Source organism: Pleurodeles waltl, chromosome 12 (assembly GCF_031143425.1).
Source record: "Pleurodeles waltl isolate 20211129_DDA chromosome 12, aPleWal1.hap1.20221129, whole genome shotgun sequence".
In the NCBI taxonomy this organism is placed as follows: Eukaryota; Metazoa; Chordata; class Amphibia; order Caudata; family Salamandridae; genus Pleurodeles; species Pleurodeles waltl.
Window position 1 is genome coordinate 353637017 of NC_090451.1, and position 19976 is coordinate 353656992.

The 19976-nt window shown below is 48.7% G+C and overlaps 1 protein-coding gene across 6 annotated transcripts in view; it reads left to right on the plus strand.

The window, feature by feature from the left end:
* SLC7A9 (solute carrier family 7 member 9) overlaps positions 1-19976 on the plus strand; it is a 971101-nt gene that overhangs the window by 915343 nt on the left and 35782 nt on the right. For all 6 annotated transcript variants that reach the window (XM_069216551.1, XM_069216557.1, XM_069216555.1 and 3 more), the window contains one exon: positions 5897-6071. In XM_069216551.1, coding sequence (XP_069072652.1) covers positions 5897-6071 — 175 coding nt within the window. The remainder of the gene's footprint in view (positions 1-5896; positions 6072-19976) is intronic.

Consider the following 19976-nt stretch of genomic DNA (forward strand, 5'->3'; position numbering starts at 1 on the left):
TGTATGGGTAGGCCTAGTGCCCGCGAAAGGAAATGCCCCAAAACAGAGCTGGTTTTTTTGCAAAGTGTCTAGCTGTGGATTTTGGCCTCTAGCTAAGCTGGCACTTAGGGAAACCTAACAATCCTGTGCGTTTTTGAAAACTAGACAACTAGGGGAATCCAAGATGGGGTGTGACTTATGGGATTCTCACCAAGTTCTGTTACCCAGAATCCTCTGCAAACCTCAAAATTTGGCCCAAAAACACTTTTTCCTCACATTTCGGTGACAGAAAGTTCTGGAATCTGAGAGGAGCCACACATTTATCCACCCAGCGTTCCCCCAAGTCTCCCGATAAAAATTGTACCTCTCTTGTGTGGGTAGGCCTAGTGCCCGCGAAAGGAAATGCCCCAAAACACTATCTGGACACATCAAAATTATCAAATACAAAACTACCTGTTTTTTGGTGGTGGGGGCAGCAGCACTACAAAGAAAGGTCCCATGCCGCCGGAGGTCAACTCAGCGAGTTGAGTGTTGCAGGATAGAGAGCTGGGGACCTGGGCCAGGCTGTGTACGAAGGAATTTTGCGAATAGTGCACAGAGGCCTCAGGAGGTGAAAAAGACGCGGTGCACAGGGGTACTGTCGCTCTCAGGGAAGGCAAGGTCTTACCTCCTCCAAATTGTGTCAGCAGGACCTCAGGACAGTCTGTGTCCATGAGGTCCACCCTCTGTGTTTCTAAGAGCATGCTCGTTGCTGTGAGAGGAGTCCAGGAGTACCGTTCGTCGACTTGCAAGGTGCCTGCATGAGCAGGGGAGCGACTCCATCACCCCACAAGAGATTTCTTTGGTCGTTCTGGTGCAGGATGAAGACAGGGAGTCCTCAGAGTGTGCGCACTGTGGAAACTGTTGCAGTTGCTGGCTGGAGCTGAAGTTGCAGAAGAAAAGTATCCCTTATGGATACTTTGTTGCTCTTACAGTGGTTCCCGGAGAAGGCTGCGGTTGATCTGAGGTCAGAGGATGAAGTAGTAGTTGCAGAGGATTCCTGCTGGGAAACTTCCAAGTGGAATCTGAAGAGAACCCCCTGGAGAGATCCTAAATAGCCCTGAGAGGGGGATTGGCTACCTTATCAGGTAAGGACTTATCAGGAGGGGTCTCTGACGTCACCTGCTGGCAGTGGCCACTGAGAGCCCTCCAGAGTGCCCCACACCCTGCAAAGCAAGATGGCTGAAGTCTGGGACACACTGCAGGAGCTCTGGGCACCACCCCTAGGGTGGCGATGGACAGGGGAGTGGTCACTCCCCTTTCCTTTGTCCAGTTTCACACCAGAGCAGGGGACAAGGGGTCCCTGAACCGGAGTAGACTGGCTTATGCAAGGAGGGCACCATCTGTGCCCTTTAAAGCATTTCCAGAGGCTGGGGGAGGCTACCCCTCCCTAGCCTGTAACACCTATTTACAAAGGGAGCGGGTGTAACACCCTGCTCTCAGTGGAAATGCTTTGTTCTGCGTTCCTGGGACTGAGCTGCTCAGACCCCAGGAGGGCAGAACCCTGTCTGTGAGGTGGCAGCAGCAGTAGCTGCAGTGCAAGCCTCAGAGAGCTGGTTTGGCAGTACTGGGGGTCCATAGTGGAGCCCCTAGGATGCATGGAATTGGGTCCCCAATACCAGATTTGGAATCAGGGGACAATTCCATGATTTTAGACACCTTACATGGCCATATTCAGAGATACCATTGTGAAGCTACATATAGGTATTGACCTATATGTAGTGCACACGTGTAATTGCATCCCCCCACTCACAAAGTACCGGGAAAAGGCCCTGAACTATGTGGGGGCACCTTTGCTAGTGCAAGGGTTTCCTCACAATTAGTAACTTTGCACCTAACCTTCAGCAAGTGAAGGTTAGACATATAGGTGACTTATAAGCTACTTAAGAGCAGTGAAAATGGCTGTGAAATAGTGTGTGCACTATTTCAAGAAGGCTGCAATGGCAGGCCTGTGGAAGGGCTTATCTGCTATCCTTATGGGTGGCAAAAGAAATGCTGCAGCCCATAAGGATCTCCTGGAACCATATACTAGGGACTTATAAGGGGGGGGGGTCCAGTGGGCCAATTGAAATTGGTAAATTAAGTCACTAGCCTACAATGACAAATTTAAAAGCAGAGAGAGCATAAGCACTGAAGTTCTGGTTAGAAGAGCCTCAGTGACACAGGCAAGCACCACTGCCAACATACACATTAGGCCACAAACTATGAGCACTGGGGTCCTGGCTACCAGGATCCCAGTGACACAGTAAAAACACACTGACACACACTCACAAACAGGTCAAAGGTGGGGGTAGCTATGCTAGAAAGAGGATACTTTTTCACACCCACCTCTCAGAGTGGAGGTGATCAGGGACCTCACCTGGAAGAGCTCTGTGCACCTCCCCAGGGGAGGAGCTGGACAGGGGGCAGTCACTCCCCTTTCCTTTATGTGGTTTTGCGCCAGAGCAGGAATTAAGGGTTCCTGATCTGGTGTAAACCGTTTTATGCAAGGGGGGTACCAAATGTGCCCTTCAAAGGAGTCTGGTGACACTCTGAGGCACTCCCACCCTAGCCCAAAGACACCTATTTCTAAAGAAGAGGTGGTCACACCTCTGTTTTACAGGAAATCCATTGTCCTGCCTTCCCCTCCCTGACATATGCTCAGCAGCTGGACGGCAGAAGAGTGTTTGGGGTCGGCAGCTTCACGGGCTGGCATGCAGGCCCTGCAAGGCTGTATAGGAAGACCTTGGGGGATCTCCTAGGGAATCCCAACAGTACATGGTATCATGCAAGTAGCACTCAAATTGATGCAGTTGCATGATTCCAACATGTTTGATTCTAAACATGCCTGTGTTCGGTGAAGCCATTATTTAGCTGGACAACTTGCGTTGACCAGTGTCCACTACATACCTTAAGATGGCTTCCCCGCACTTACAAAACCCAGGACATGGATCATGCAGGGGTGCCTTCACACTTCGAACCATGCATCCTGCCCTTGGGCTGAAGGGCCTACCTTAGGGGGTGACTTACAGGGTAAGAGAGCAGTGCCCATGATATAAGGCAAACCGTATATCTGGAGTGAAAAGTGCATGCACAGTTTCATGCAGGCTGCAATGGCAGGCCTGTAGTCACAGTTTGCATGGGCCCCCATGGATGGCACAATACATGCTGCAGCCCATGGGGGACCCTTAGGGTACCAATGCCCTGGGTAGCTAAGTACCATATACTAGGGGCTTACATGGGTGCAGTAGTATGCTAATTGTGGGGTGTAAAAGTTAGCATACAACTAAATTTAGGGGAGTGAACACTGACCCTGGGGTCATGGTTAGGAGGATCCCAGGGTACTATAGAACAAATATACTGACACTTGGCAAAAAGTGCCAGACAAATGCTACTTTCCTACACATGAGACCTGGTTTCTATACATAAACTAAGTAAGAGCTACCGTACATTGAAGGTCCGATCAATAAATGAATAGGGTGCATAATTCCAGAATTAAGTATAATCATGTGCAAAAAAAGATTATTAATACATTCTTACTATTTTATTTGCTGGCTGTTAGACCGGGCATCCTTGGTGTGGTTTCCCCTGACTTGTTTGCCTTCTGACCTCCTGTTTTGAGGACTTCATTATTGCTGGCCTTAGGATTCTGGGCACTTAACCACTGCTGACTAGTGCTAAAGTGCATGTGCTCTTTCCCTAAAACATGGTTAACATTGGCCTTGCCACAATAAGCATATTTAATCTACTTGTAAGTCCCTAGAAAAGAACACTACATTTGCCCACTAGTGGCTACCAGTTAGCCTATAACACTAACTATGCCATCCTCTTTAGTAGCCCTTTAAACATGTCTCAGGCCTAACATTGCTGAGCTTATGTGTGCAGTTTTAAACTGCCATGTTGACCTGGCAAGTTAACCCTCTTGTGAGGTCCAAACCTTCCTTTTTAATACATATACGTCAGCTATAAGGTAGTCCCTAGACATCCCCAAGGGCAGGATGCGGAGTATTGAAAAAGTTAGACATGCACTTTTTTACGTTTTACATATCCAGGAAGTAAAAACTCTTACATTTGTTTTTCACTACTACAGGGCCTATCTTTCCCATAGATTAACATTGGGATTGCCTTATTATTACATTTTATAAGTGTAATTTCCAATTGGGACCAGATAGATATTTCAAATTTGGTGTCGCTGGACTCAATTTAAAATCACAACTGATGGTAAGGCTGGATTTTAAGTTGCAAGTCTGAAAATGCCACTTTTAGAAAGTTGGCATTTTCTTACTTAACCCATTCTGTGCCTCATCCTGTCTTTGAATACACGTCTGTGTGGGTGACAGCTGTGCTCTTGTGCATTTTTTCCCGACAGCTACACACAAAGGGAGCTTAGGTGTGCCTGATGGACCATCAACAAGCTGATGGCCCATCCTGGGCAGGACAGAATGGAGGAGCTGACACACCTGAATACGCTGGGTCCTGAGTCCTCACAAAGGGCTGCATAACCCCTGTAGTGTGTCTGGAGTTAGGGAATAAAGAGCATGGACTCTGTACACTTCAAAGGCATCTCTTTGAAGTCTCCCCCACTTCAGAGGCACAATTGGGTATAAGTACTGGACCTCAGACACCACCAGATCAGTACACTTCTGGGCCTGAGAACATACTGCCAGGAAGAAGGACCGCTGTGCTGTTGAAAGGGGCTGCCACTCTGTTGGACTTGGCTGGACTCCTGCTTTGCTGTGCCTTCTCTGTTGCCCTTGTTGCCTGGGAGTGAGAAGGACTGACCTGGATCCCTAGAACCAAAGTGATTCAAGGGCTTGATGTCTTGACTCTTTTTCTGAAGTCTAAGGGACATCAAAGATTTCGTTCAATTGTGCTACAGCTTCTGGACTGTGCCAACTGTGAGTCCTACCCTACCAAGTGGCACCAATCCACTCCGGGTCTTGAAAGTGGGTTCTGCAGCCGTCTTCTACAGAAATCCACACATCGTCTCCACTGTGCAGATTGGAACAACCCCATCTCTCTTGGTGCCGACACACCACCACTGTAGACAAGGACATCACAGTACCAACTGCCGGCTCAGAATCGATGCATCGCCCTTGGCCGCAACCCATCAGATTTGCATCGCTAGATGCGCAGCTCGACGGCAATGCATTGCCTTCATCTTAAAAGATTCAACGTTGCACCTCGAGGACATCGCATCGACTGCGCGGCTCGACAAAGATGCATCCCTGACTGCACAGGGTGGAACCAATGCGCATCACCTTTGAATCTTCTCCTCTGCTCCACGCAAAGGAGCTTCAATAATGACGCAACCCTCCACACAAGGTACTATTTCAGTGAACAAGGTTGGTCCCTGTATCTGGCCCACACTCCATCGTGGTCGGCCTGAACGTTTGGATTTACCCCAGTTTAGAGTGACTAAATAGCCCTGGTTGGCACTTTAGGTTTCTAAGCACAACAATTGCAGATAATTGTTTTGAATTCATATCTTGACTTCTACATATTGGATTTTTGATATTTTTGTCTTGTTTTGTTCATTAAATTAAGCCCTATTTGTCTAACAAAGTGTGGATTATTTTTGTGTGGTGTTTTCACTGTTTTATGATTTGAAGTGTTGCACAAATACTTTACACTCTGCCTCTCAAGTTAAGCGTGCCTGCTCTGTGCGCAGCTACCAGAGTGTGAGCAAATGTTAATTTAAGGTGTGTGTCTGACTCACCCTGACTAAGGCTGTGATTCCTGCTTGGACAGGGTACATACCTCTACCAACCTGGAACCCAATATCTAAAACTAACACAATTGAATGAATAATTATTTGAAATAACTAATATGTATAACATTCTACCTGCTGAAGAGGAAAAATAGCATTCTGATTCTAAATGTTAACTTCTTTTTTCAGATTCCGATTTTCATTCCTGTGATTGTGGTCCTGATATCAATTTACCTGGTTGTGGCACCAATTGTTGGTTCACCTGCGTGGGAATACCTCTACTGTGTTATATTTATTTTTAGTGGTCTAATATTTTATTTTCCTTTTGTTCACTACAAGATAAAATGGCCTCAGAAAATTACAAGTAAGCATATTTTATTTTATATAAATGCATGCGGCTAAATCAAGTTAAATAACGTATAAAATGTTAACATTTCAAAGAAAAATTATTCATTATGGATATCCAAAGTAACAGAGGGCCAGATGTCTGTAACTGTTTTAAGTTTGAAATGTGTGTGATTTGCAAAATCACAGGCTTTAAGACCACAAAAATATGTTGCAATGCACTTAAGGCATAATAATACAGGAAAGCCTGTGCGACTCGCATGGTGCAACTTTTGTGACCCACGGCAACGTAGAAAGAAAATGGGCACCATACTGTCCTTCATAAGAGGAGGGCGAACCACTGACAGCTCAAGCCAGATGCCTGGCACTGGCTCAGTTTGAGGTCCTCTTGGACCCTCAAGCCCAAAACGAGCAAAGGTTTCACGTGGATGTTGCCTGCCAGTCAAAAGGAGGGGGAGTGTCCCCTTATAGTCACACAAACTCCAAAGGAATTGCTCGCTCAGCACCTACTCCGTTCCCCTCCTTGACCACAAGCGGTAGTTGGAGCCCTTCAGGATTAGGGCCATAGGGTATCTCCTGACAGGTAGGCTCTTTATCTCTATAAAATCTGTACTCCTCCTAGTGGAGTAGTCCTTCTCTTGATTTTGTAATGCATGATAATGAGGGATCCCAGGCCCTGAAGAATGCCCCCAGACCTCCTTTGGCTCTTAGCAGCGGGCAGAAATGTGTTGGCCAGTAATTATTAGATAGGTGACCCAGTGAGTCTTTACTCTCATATAAGTGTCCTATCCTCTGTTATTAACCTCACCTACAGTCACCACGAATAAAAGTGTACTATTACACAGGTGACTGATTAGGTATTTACATTTTCCCTAGCATAGCTGGATCCCGTATACTTCCAGATAATTTGAATTTCCACACTCCCTCCTGTTCTTTCAACAGTGAGGTTGAGTCCACCCAGGTGGCACTGTCCTACCTGGGTGAGGCTAGGTGGTCATATGATGAAGGAAGACACTATATAGTGTGTGATACCACTCTGGGACTCATCTCCTGATGACGAGCATGCTCCCTGGAACACAGGTGGTGGACCGAAGTGACCGGGACTGTCCAAAGGTCCAGCTGTCCAAATTTCGTGGAGGTAAGAGCTTGCCTCCCCAGGCTGCGACAGTAGTCCTGTGCACTTTGTCTTCTGCAGCTCCTTGGGCTTCTGTGCAGTTCTTCCAAGAATCTTTTGTGCACAGTGTAGCCCAGGTCCTCAGCACTCCGTCCTGCGATGCACAGCTCCCTGAGTTGTTCTCCGGCGGTGTGGGACCTTCCTGTATAGTGATGCGATGACCGCACTTTGCATCTTCTTTGTCCCCATGTTCTGGGACTCCCATGGGTGCTGCTTGGTCTTTTGAGGGCTCTCTGAAGTGCTGAAAGCCCCCTCTGTCTCCTCAGTCTGAGTTGAGACCCACGGGTCCCAGGCAGCTCCTTTCTGACGCAAACCGCATACTTGCTTGAACCAAGGCTTGCTGGTGGAATCCAGCTACGCAAACAGCCTGCATCCAACAACTCAATGTGGGACATCTCCTGCACCAACCAGGAACCCGCAGCCATTTTCTTTGGTGCAGTTCTGTACTTTTCTTCTGACCGGAAAACCCACTTTTGCACCTTCTTCTAGGTTGGCAGGGGCTCCTGTCCTTCCTGGACTCTTTTTTTACTTCTGGACTTGGTCGCCTCTCTCCACAGGTCTTCAAGTGCAGAAATCCATTGTTTGTTGCTTGCAGTCTTGTTTGGTTCATGCAAAATCCTTTATCACAACTTGTAGTGTGTTCTGAGGAAACTTACTGTACTTTACTCCTGCTTTCCTGGGCTCTGGGGTGGGGTACCTTACTTACCTTTGGTGTTCTCTTACACTTCCAGTGCCCCTCTACACACTACACTTGCCTAGGGGGGAATTTGACATTCGCATTCCAATATTTTAGTATATGGTTTGTGTTGCCCCTAGGCCCATTGCAATTTATTGTGTTTTTTAATGTTTGCGCTATTCTATGACTGTTTACTTACCTGATTTTGGTTACTAGTGTATATATTGTGTATAATGCTTACCTCCACAATGAGTATTGCCTCTAAGATATTTTTGGCCTTGTGTCACTGTAGGAAGCTGACTCTGTATATACTATATCAAAATGAGATTATAGTGTTCAGAGTCCAGGGGTTCCCCAAGAGGCTTGACAGAGGCAATAATAGATAATACTAATGCTCTATTTGTGGTAGTGTGGTCGCGCAGCTAAGCTTATCAGAGGGTAATGTTAAGCATTTGTTGTACACACTGAAGCAATAAATGAGAACACACACTCAATAACTTAACTCCATGCCAATAGGTTTTTATATGGAAAAATATTATTTTCTTAATTTATTTTATAACCACAAGATTCAAATTGCAGGTAAGTACAGTAAATGTAAGGTACTTTGCATAGATATAGGTAGAACTTTGAACCAAAACAGTAATGTACACAGTTTCTCATAAAATGGCAATAAGCTATTTTAAAAGTGGACACTGCAAAATTCAACAGTTCCTGGGCGAGGTAAGTACAGTTTGGTTAATACGGTAAGTAAAGCACTTGCAAGTTCAGTCTCCGGGGCATAGGTAGCCCACCATTGGGGGTTCAAGTCAACCCCAAACACCCAATACCAGCAACACAGGGCCAGTCAGGTACAGAGGTCGAAGAGGAGCCAAAATAACATGGGCGCCTATGGAGACAGGGTGTGCTCTGGTTCCGGGCGGCTGGCAGGTAAGTACCCGCGTCCTCAGGCAGCAGACCAGGGAGGTTTAGTAGAGCACTGTGGGGTGGGCCCAAGTAGGCACACAAAACACACCCTCAGTGGCACAGGGGTGGACGGGTGCAGTGGGCAAACAGGGTGTCGGGTTTGCAATAGAATTCAATGGAGGGACCCTGGGCTCACTCAGACGTTGCAGGCAGGGCACAGGGGGGCTTCTCGGGCCAGCTACAGACTGGGCAAGGGTGAGGGCTGCCTGCTGGTCACGGCTGCACCAGTGGTCGGTTTCTCATGGGCCTGTGGGCTGCGATTGCAGTGCTTCTCCAGGTGTCGAATATCTTTGTCCTGGGCTGTCGTGGTCAGGGTGGTCCTCGGGATTCCCTCTGCAGGCGTCATTGTGGGGATGCAGGGAGGTCAGCCTAGGGTAGACACATCGTCGGTGTCGCCTTGGGATCCTCTCTGGGTCGTTGATTTCTCTGGACACGGGCCAGGAGCGTCGGGTGAAGAGTGGTGGGGACTCACGGTTCTGGAGTGAGGTGAGAGTCCCTTTAAAGATGGTTTCTTCTTTCTTCATTGGACAGGTTTGCTGTCCACAGGAGTTCTTGATCCTTCTTAGGTGAAGGCCAGTCCTCTGAGTCAGCAGAGGTCGCTGGTCCCGCAGGATGCGTCGCTGGTGCAGGTTTGCTGAAGTTGGAGACAGACCGGTAGGGCTGGGGCCAAAGCAGTTGTCGTCCTCCTTCTCTATGGAGACTTTCAGCTAAGCAGTCCTCCTTCTTTGTAGGTAGTAAGGAATCTGATTTCCTTCAGGTTCATCCCTAAATACTAAATTTAGGAGTGTGTTAGGGCTGGAGGGCAGTAGCCAATGGCTACTGTCCCTAAGGGTGGCTACACCCTCTCCTTGTGCCTCCTCCGTTTGGGTAGGGGGGGCACATCCCTATTGGGCTAAATCCTCCAAAACGAGATGGAGGATTTTCTAAGGAGAGGGTCACTTCAGCTCGCGTCACCTTAGGGGTGGACCTGGTTGAGGGGGTGACTCCTTCTTGTTTTTCTCATTAGCTCCCCGGACTTGCTGCCAAAAGTAGGGGCTGTGTCCGGGGGGCGGGCATCTCCACTAGCTGGGGTGCTGTAGCACCAGACTCGAGCCTTTGAGGCTCACCGCCAGGTGTTACAGTTCCTGCAGGCGGAGGTGTGAAGCACCTCCACCCAGGACAGGCTTTGTTCCTGGTCCAGAATGCACAAAGGCACTCACCCCATGTGGCCAGAAACTTGTCTGGACATGGCAGGCTGGCAGAGACCGGTCAGCCTAGCACTGGCAGTTGGGCTGGCATGCAGGGGGCATCTCTAAGATGCCCTCTGTGTGCATTTCTCAATAAATCCCACACTGGCATCAGCGTGGGTTTATTGTGCTGAGACATTTGCTACCAAACGTCCCAGTATTCAGTGTAGCCATTATGGAACTGTGGAGTTTGTTTCTGACAAACTCCCAGGCCATATACTCAATATAGCTACCCTGCACTTACAATGCTTAAGAATTGATTTGGACACTGTAGGGGCGTAGTGCTCATGCAGCTATGCCCTCACCTGTGGTATAGTGCACCCTGCCTTACGGCTTTAAGGCCTGCCAGAGGGGTGGCTTACCTATGCCACAGGCAGTTGGTTGTGGGCATGGCACTCTGAGGGGAGTGCCATGTCAACTTAGTCTTTTTCTCCCCACCAGCACACACAAGCTGTAAGGCAGTGTGCATGTGCTGAGTGAGGGGTCCCCGGGGTGGCATAATACATGCTGAAGCCCTTAGAGAACTTCCCTGGCAACAGGGCCCTCTGTACAAGGGGGACCTTTTGCTAATTGTGGGGACAAAGATACAGTTTTAGGGAAAGAACACTGTTGCTGGGTCCTGGTTAGCAGGGTCCAAGCACACTGTCAATCAAAGGGGGTAACCATGCCAACAGTGGCATTTCCCTACAGTCACTAAAACAAAGTACCTTTATTTTTGGTCATTGTCTTTTATTCTGTATAGGTACTGTGTAACTATAGTGGTATTGCAAGAGCTGTGCATGTGTCCTAGTTCAGCCTAAGCTGCTCTGCTACAGCTGCCTCTAGATAGCCTAAGCTTCTAGAACACTGCCCACATTTCACTAATGAGGGATAGCTGGTCCTGGTATAAGGTGTAAGTACCTTAGGTACCCACTACAAACCAGGCCAGCCTTCTACATTGGCGGTGCAGCGGTAGGATAAGTACTTGCAATTGCTTTACTACTTTGTTACTGGTGCTTTTCACAAGAAAAGTATACTCCAATACTTAGAACTAAGTACAATCATACCTAGCAGTCATTTTTTTACTTTCAAAAAGTTCTTTCAAACTTTCTAAAGATTTTCAAAAGTTCTGAAAAGTTTTTCTTTTCTCTAAAAAGTTAGGTAAAATAGTTTACTAACTTTTTACTCCTCTCCCTAACCTTTTCTTTCACTATGTCTGTTGTAGAGGCTACCCCCAGGGTTGCTAAACCACCGAAAGTCTGAATTTCAAAAGTCTGACAGGTCTCTGCTTGGAAAGAAGCTTAGGGATTGGGAAGAACACCAACAAGGAATTTATCTTGAATCTCTTCTTGCAAGATGACCAGAAGCATCCTACTGGTCAGGTACAATCAGAAGGGGAGGTAGAGTGAGATTCCACCCAGGTAGATTCAGGAGAGGGCCCTCAAGATCCAGGGGAGGGTTTTTCCACAGATCATTCCCTTAACAAACCTCTTAGTGCAGCTGGTAGTGGGAAGGAGTCACACACAGGTAGGGCACCCGTCACACCTAGAGGCCAGGACACTAGAGTAACTCAAGTTAGGGAACGTTCAACCTTTGCTCATTCTCATGTCACTTCTGTATCAGAAGTGTCCCACACATCCAACCCTGAGGATCAATTCCTAGACAGGGAACTCAGAAAGCCGAGGTTGGAGGAGGCCAGACTTAGGCCCTCATTCTGACCCTGGCGGTCTTTGACCGCCAGGGCGGAGGACCGCGGGAGCACCGCCGACAAGCCGGCGGTGCTTCAATGGGGATTCCGACCGCGGCGGTAAAGCCGCGGTCGGACCGGCACCACTGGCGGGGTCCCGCCAGTGTACCGCGGCCCCATTGAATCCTCCGCGGCGGCGCAGCTTGCTGCACCGCCGCGGGGATTCTGACCCCCCCTACCGCCATCCAGATCCCGGCGGTCGGACCGCCGAGATCCGGATGGCGGTAGGGGGGGGTCGCGGGGCCCCTGGGGGCCCCTGCAGTGCCCATGCCACTGGCATGGGCATTGCAGGGGCCCCCGTAAGAGGGCCCCTAAATGTATTTCACTGTCTGCTGCGCAGACAGTGAAATACGCGACGGGTGCAACTGCACCCGTCGCACAGCTTCCACTCCGCCGGCTCGATTCCGAGCCGGCTTCATCGTGGAAGCCTCTTTCCCGCTGGGCTGGCTGGCGGTCTGAAGGAGACCGCCCGCCAGCCCAGCGGGAAAGTCAGAATTACCGCCGCGGTCTTTCGACCGCGGAACGGTAACCTGACGGCGGGACTTTGGCGGGCGGCCTCCGCCGCCCGCCAAGGTCAGAATGAGGGCCTTAGTCTACAGCAGCGGCAGTTGGCCTGAGATAGGGAATCCCTAGCTGTGCAAAGGAAAAGGCAAGGGTTGGGGTTAATTCCCCATGGTAGCAGCAGCAGCAGTAGTTTCAGAAGTTCCAGTGCTAGAGAAAACACATTTGATTCTAGAACCCTGCACAGGATTGTCCCCCCTTACAAGGAGGGGGATGACATTTATATGTGGTTTGCTGCACTTGAGAGGGCCTGTAAAGTTCAGAGGGTCCCTCAGGCACACTGAGCTGCTATCCTGTGGTTGTCTTTCTCTGGCAAGGGGAGAGATAGACTCCTTACTGTTAGGGAAGATGACTCCGACAACTAAAATATTCTGAAAATTGCTCTCGTAGGTGGGTTTGGCTTCACCATTGAACAATATAGAATCAAGGTCAGAGAAACCAGAAAAGAGTCTTCACAGGATTGGATGGACTTTGTAGACTGTTCAGTGAAGGCCTTAGAAGGTTGGTTGCATGGCACCAAGGTGTCTGACTATGAAAGTTTATACAATCTGATTTTGAGAGAGCATATTCTTAACAATTGTGTGTCTGATTTGTTGCACCAATATCTTGTGGACTCAGATCTGACCTCTCCCCAAGAATTGGGAAAGAAGGCAGACAAATGGGTCAGAACAAGGGTGAGCAGAAAAGCTCGTACGGGGGTGACAAGGAAAGCAAGAAGATGGATGGTAAGTCATATGACAAGGGTGGGGACAAAGATAAAAAGTCAGAGTCTTCATCAGGCTCACAAAAATCCTCTGAGGGTGGTGGGTCCAAATCCTCTTCAAATCAGAAGAAAAAGCCTTGGTGTTATTTGTGTAAGAACAAAGGCCATTGGGCAAGTGACCCCACTTGTCCCAAGAGAAGTACCAAGCCTCCCACCAACACAACCCCCACTGCTTCCACTAGTGCCCCTAGTAATAGCAGTGGGGGTGGGAAAAACTCTACAAATAGTCAAAGGGTGTAGTCGGGCTCACTTTTGGTAATGTAGTGGGGGTTGGTCTAGTTAGGGCGACCACTGAGGTTGTTTTAGTTTCTGATGGTGGCATTGACCTTGCCACCGTAGTTGCCTGTCCCCTTAATATAGTTAAGTATAAGCAACTACCCCTAATAAATGGTGTTCAGGTTGAGGCCTACAGTGACACAAGTGGCAGTATCACTACTGTGATGGAAAAACTGGTTGCCCCTGAGTAACACCTACTTGGTCATCAGTACGTACTAAGTTACTGATGCCCATAACAACACTATTAGCCACCCCATGGCTGTTGTGAATCTCAACTAGGGGTGGGGTTACTGGTCCTAAAAAGGTTGTGGTATCCACTGACTTACCTGTAGAGTGTCTATTGGGCAATGATTTGGAAACTTCAGCTTGGGCTGAAGTGGAGTTGGAGGCCAATGCAGCCATGCTGGGCATTCCAGGGCACATTTTTGCTCTTACTAGGGCTCAGGCCAAGAAGCAAAGAGGACAGGGAAACATGGATCCTGGAACAATCGACCAAGTGCTCCCAAAAACTAGGGGTAGAAAGGGCAAACCCTTGTCCACTAACCCTCCCTCTCCAGAAGATTCCCCTTTTTATGAGGAAGAGTCAACTCCCTGTGCAGAACCTACACCAGAGGAGCTTCAAGCCAACACAGCTGTGCTCCTGGGTGCAAGGGGGCCTGCCAGGCAGGAACTAGGGGCTGTATTTATAGGCCCCTAGTGCCACAGGAGCTTCACTTTCAGTGACGCTCCTTTGGCTCTAAGTACAGCACCGTATTTACAAGGTGGCATTAAGCCACGTTTTGTGGCTTAACGCCACCTTGTAAATACGGCCCCTTCCCACACATCACTGTGCGTGGAAGGGGCGTGCCACAGCAGCACCCATTGCATTGTAAACCCGATGCAGCACCAGAATCTAACTCCACCCCCATGGGTGGTGTTAGCAGGGAGCAACAAGGAGGAATACTTTTATTCCTCCTCGTTTTTTGCTGCATTCTGCCGCACGCATAGAAAAAGCAAAATGCCAGAAATTATTGTTTATGTGTGGGAAGGTGTCCCTTCCTGCACGTAAACAATCATTTGGAAATTATGCTTTGGCACTTCTGTGTGCTGCATTGTGAAGCACACACAGAAGTGCCAAAGCACCATTAGTGATTCTTCATGTGCAGGAAGGGACACACAGTCCCGCACATAAATAATCACACCCCTCAGCACAGACATCCTTGCACGATGGTGCAAGGATGCCTGCGTTGGCAGCTAAATTTAGCGCCAGCGCAGGGTGACAGACACGGGTGCGGCGTATTCCCTTAAAAACGGCGCATCCCTGCATTTCTAAATTGACGCAGCGCAGTGCTGTCAAGTTTGGCGCAGCACAGCGCTGCCCCACTTTTCTTTAAATCTGGCTCTGAGTGTGGCATAGCAGACCTGTCCCACACTAGAAGATCTAAGACAGCAAGCTGTCAAACAAGAAGCTGACGATATCCACGATTCACATAGAGCTTACTGGGAGAACAATCTCCTTTATACTGAGGCAAGGGACCCTAAACCTGGTGCTACCAGGAGACTGGTCATTCCCTTGCAGTATAGGGAATTCCTCCTAACTCTGGCACATTACATTTCCCTGGCTGGACATCTGGGGGCAAAGTAAGACTTGGGACAGACTGGTCCCTCACTTTCACTGGCCTCACATGTCTGAGGGCACAAAAGAGGTGTGTTGCTCTTCTGTGACTTGCCAAGCCAGTGGCAAGACTGGTGGCACCCCAAAGACCCCCTTAATCCCACTGCCAGTGGTTGGGGTGCCCTTTGAAAGGGTAGGGGTTGACATTGTTGGCCCCCTTTATCCTCCAACTACTTCTGGTAATAGGTTCATCTTGGTGGTAGTGGACCATGCCACAAGATGTCCAGAGGCCATCCCCTTAAGGACCACTACAGCACCTGCAGTGCCAAAGGCCCTCCTGGGAATATTTTCCTGGGTGGGCATTCCTAAAGAGGTAGTATCAGACAGGGCTAGTAACTTCATGTATGCATACATGAAAGCTATGTGTAAGGAGTGTGGTGTAACCTACAAAATCACAAAACCCTGTCATCCACAAACAAATGGACTGGTTTAGAGATTTAATAAAACTCTCAAAGGCATGATCATTGGACTCCCTGAAAAACCCAGAGGGAGATTGGATGCACTCCTGCCATGCCTCATTTATACCTACAGGGAGGTACCCCAGAAAGGAGTGGGCTACAGCCCCTTTGAACTCCTCTTTGGTCACCCTGTTAGGGGTCCCCTTGCTCTTGTGAAAGAGGGGTAGGAGCAACCATTGAAGCCCCCTAAGCAAGATATTGTTGCTTGTGTACTTTGCCTAAAATCAAGGATGGCTGAGTATATGAAAAAGGCCACTAAGAACCTCCACGCCAGCCAAGAGCTTCAAAAGCAATGGCATGACCAGAAGGCTGTCCTGACTGAGTACCACCCAGGACAGAAGGTGTGGGGTTTGGAGCCTGTGGCACCAAGAACACTCCAGGACAAATGGAGTGGACCCCATCTTATTGTGGAGAAAAAGGGTGAGGTCACCTATTTGGTAGATCTTGGCACTGACAGAAGTCCCCTTCGGGAACTTCATGTCAACCGCCTTAAACCTTACTATGATAGGGCAGATTCAACCCTACTCATGGCCACAGATGAGGGGCAGGAGGAAGAGCGTGACCCTCTCGCTGACCTCTTCTCCAACACTGAAGCTGATGGCTTAGTGGAAGGAGTTGTTCTTGCAGACTGCCTCACAGCAGAGAAGAGGGAAGACTGCAAGAATTTACTAGGCTAGTTTTCTGAACTCTTTTCACTCACACCTGGTACCACTTCTTGGTGTGAGCATACCATTGATACTGGAGACAGTTTGCCTGTCAAAGGTAAGTTGTATAGGCAGCCTGGCCATGTCAGAGACTGTATTAGGTCTGAGGTTCAGTAAATGTTGGACCTAGGTGTTATTGAGGACTCAGATAGCCCCTGGACCAGCCCAGTGGTGCTTGTCCCCAAACATCATAGCAAGGAAGGAAAGAAAGAAATGTGGTATTGTGTGAGGGTTCAATACTGTAGCTAAAACAGATGCTCACTCTCTACCTAGGGCAGATGAGCTCATAGATACACTGGCCTCTGACAAGTATCTAAGCACCTTTGATTTGACTGCAGAGTATTGGCAGATCAAATTATCAGAGGATGCTAAGCCAAAAACTGCATTTTCAACCATAGGAGGGCATTATCAGTTTACAGTTTGGTTTGAAAAATGCACCTGCCACTTTCCAGAGGCTGGTAAACACAGTCCTCCAAGGTCTGGAAACCTTTAGTGCAGCATACTTAGATGATATTGCCGTATTTAGCTCCAGCTAGGATGACCACCTGGTCCACATGTGGAAAGTGTTGGAGGCCCTTCAAAAGGCAGGCCTCATTATCAAGGCTTCCAAATGCCAGTTAGGGCAGGGGAAAGTGGTTTATCTGGGCCGCCTGGTAGTTGGAGAACAGATTGAACCACAACAGGGGAAGATCCAGTCTTTTCTAGACTGGCTCCCCCTTCTACTCAGACCCGGGTCAGAGCCTTTCTTGGCCTCACTGGGTATTACAGGAGGTTCATTAAGAACTATGGTTCCATTGTTGTTCCTTTTAATGACCTCCCCGCTAACAAGATGCCTAAAGAGGTATTGTGGACAGCCAGCTGTCAAAAAGCTTTTGAGGAGCTTAAGCAGGCTATGTGTACTGCACCTGTCCTAAAAAACCCAAATTACTCTGAAAAATGCATTGTCCAGACACATGCATCTGAACTGGGGGTTGGGGCAGTGCTATCACAACTGAACTCAGAGGGCTAGGATTCACCTGTTGCTTTTATCAGTAGGAGGTTGACCCCCTAGAGAAAAGTGTTGTCCAGCCATAGAGAGGGAGGCCTTTGCTGTGGTCTGGGCCCTGAAAAAGTTGAGACCATACTTATTTGGCACTCACTTCATTGTTCAGACAGACGGCAAACCTCTCTTATGGTTAAAACAGACGAAGTGAGAAAACTCTGAATCGTTGAGGTGGTCCATTTCCCTGCAAGGGATGGGGTTTACAGTGGAACATAGACGTTGGAGTAACGACTACAGTGCAGATGGACTCTCCAGATATTTCCACTTAGATAATGAAGACTCATCTGGGCAAGGTTAGCCTTATTGTCCTTTGTTTTTGGGGGGAGGGGGTGTAGGAAAGTACCATCTTGCTTGGCATGTTACCCCCAAATTTCTGCCTGTTAGTGTGTTTTGCCTGTCTCACTGGGCTCCTGCTAGCCAGGACCCCAGTGCTCATAGTTTGTGGCCTATGTGTGTTGTCAGTATGCTTAACTGTGTCACTGAAGTTCTGATAACTAGGACTCCAGTGCTTATGCTCTCTTTACTTACCAAATTTGTCACTACATATTCCAATTATGATTGGCACACTGGACCCCCATTATACGTCCCTAGTATATGGTACCTAGGTACCCAGGGCATTGAGGTCCAGGAGATCCTTATGGGCTGCAGCATTTCTTTTGCCACCCATAAGCAGCTCATACAACCCTTTCATCAGGACTGCCACTGCAGCCTGAGTGTAATAGTGCACACACTATTTCACAGCCATTTTCACTAAGGTAACTTATAAGTCACCTATATGTCTAACCTTCATTTACTGAAGGCTAGGTGCAAAGTTACTGTGTGTGAGAGCACTCTTACACTAGCAAAGGTGCCCCCACGTTGTCCAGGGCCAATTCCCAGGACTTTGTGAGTGTGAGGATACCATTATAAGCATGCACTACATATATGTCAATACATATATGTAGCTTCACAATGGTAACTCCGAATATGGGCATTTAAAGATCATGGAATTGTCCCCCCCCAATCAAAATCTGGTATTGAGGGGCCAATCCCATGCACCCTGGGGGCCTCTACCATGGATCCCCAGTACTTCTAAACCAGATCTCTGAGGTTTCCACTGCAGCCCAGCTGCTGCCACCTCACAGACAGGTCTCTGCCGTCCTTGGGACTGAGCAGCTCAGTCCCAGGAAGGCAGAACAATACATTTCCTTTGGGAGGACGGTGTTACATCCTCTCCTTTTGGAAATATGTGTTACAGGCTTGGGAGGGGTAGCCTCCCAGATCCTCTGGAAATGCTTTGAAGGGCACAAACGGTGCCCTCCTTGCATAATCCAGTCTACACCGGTTCGGGGGACCCAAGTCCCTGCTCTGGCGTGAAACTGGACAAAGGAAAGGGGAGTGACCACTCTTCTGCAGCTCCTTGGGCTTCTGTGCACTTCTTCCAAGAATCCTTTGTGCACAGCATAGCCCAGGTCCACAGCACTCCATTCTGCGACGCACAGCTCCCTGAGTTGTTCTCCGGTGGCGTGGGACTGTCCTGTGTAGTGCTGTGACAACCGCACTTTTCATCTTCTTTGTCCTGTGTTCTGGGACTCCCGTCGGTGCTGCCTGGTCTTCTGAGAGCTTTCTGAAGTGCTGAGAGCCTGCTGTGACTCCTCAGTCTGAGTTGAGACCCCAGGTCCCTCCTGGGTCGAGGCAGCTCCTTTTTTACGCAAACCGTGTACTTGCTGGAATCAAGGCTTGTTGGCGGAATCCAGCGACGCAAACAGCCTGCATCCAACAACTCAACGTGGGACATCACCTGCACCAAGCAGGAACCCGCAGCCATCTTCTTTGGTGCTCTTCTGTACTTTTCTTCTGACCGGAGAATCCACTTTTGCACCTTCTTCTAGGTTGGCAGGGGCTCATGGCCTTCTTGGACTCTTCTTCTACTTTTGGACTTGGTTTTCCTGTCTCCACAGGTGTTCAGGTCCAGGAATCCATAGTTTGTTGCTTGTAGTCTTGCTTGGTTCTTGCAAAATCCTTTATCACGACTTGTGGTGTGTTCTGAGGAAACTTGTACTTTACTCCTGCTTTCCTGGGCTCTGGGGTGGGGTATTTTACTTACCTTTGGTGTTCTCTTACACTCCCAGCGCCCCTATATACACTACGCTTGCCTAGGGGGAAATTTGGCATTCGCATTCCTCTATTTTAGTATATGGTTTGTGTTGCCATGGACCAAGGGTTCCCAAAAACCAGGGATAGGAAGGGCAAACCCTTGTCCACTATCACTCTACAGATGATTCCCCTTTTGAGGAATAGGAATTCTCTCCCTGTGCAGAACCTACACCAGAGGAGCTGGAAGCTGATACAGCTGAGCTTTTGGGTGCTTTTGGGTGCAGGGGGGGCTGCCAGGGAAGAGCAGAGTGTGGCACAGCAAACTGTCCCACATTGGAGGGTCTCAGACAGCAAGCGGTCAAGCAGCAAATTGGGGATGTCAATGACAGCCGCAGAGTTTACTGGGAGAACAATCTTCTTTATACTGAAGCAAGGGACCCTAAACCTGGTGCCACCAGGAGACTGGTCACCCCCCTTCAGTACAGGGAATTCCTCCTAACTCTTGCTGATGACATTCCCTTGGTTGGGCATTTAGGCCAGAGTAAAACATGGGACAGACTTGTTCCACATTTTCACTGGCCCGATATGTCAGAAGACACAAAGGAATATTGTCGCTCCTGTGTCA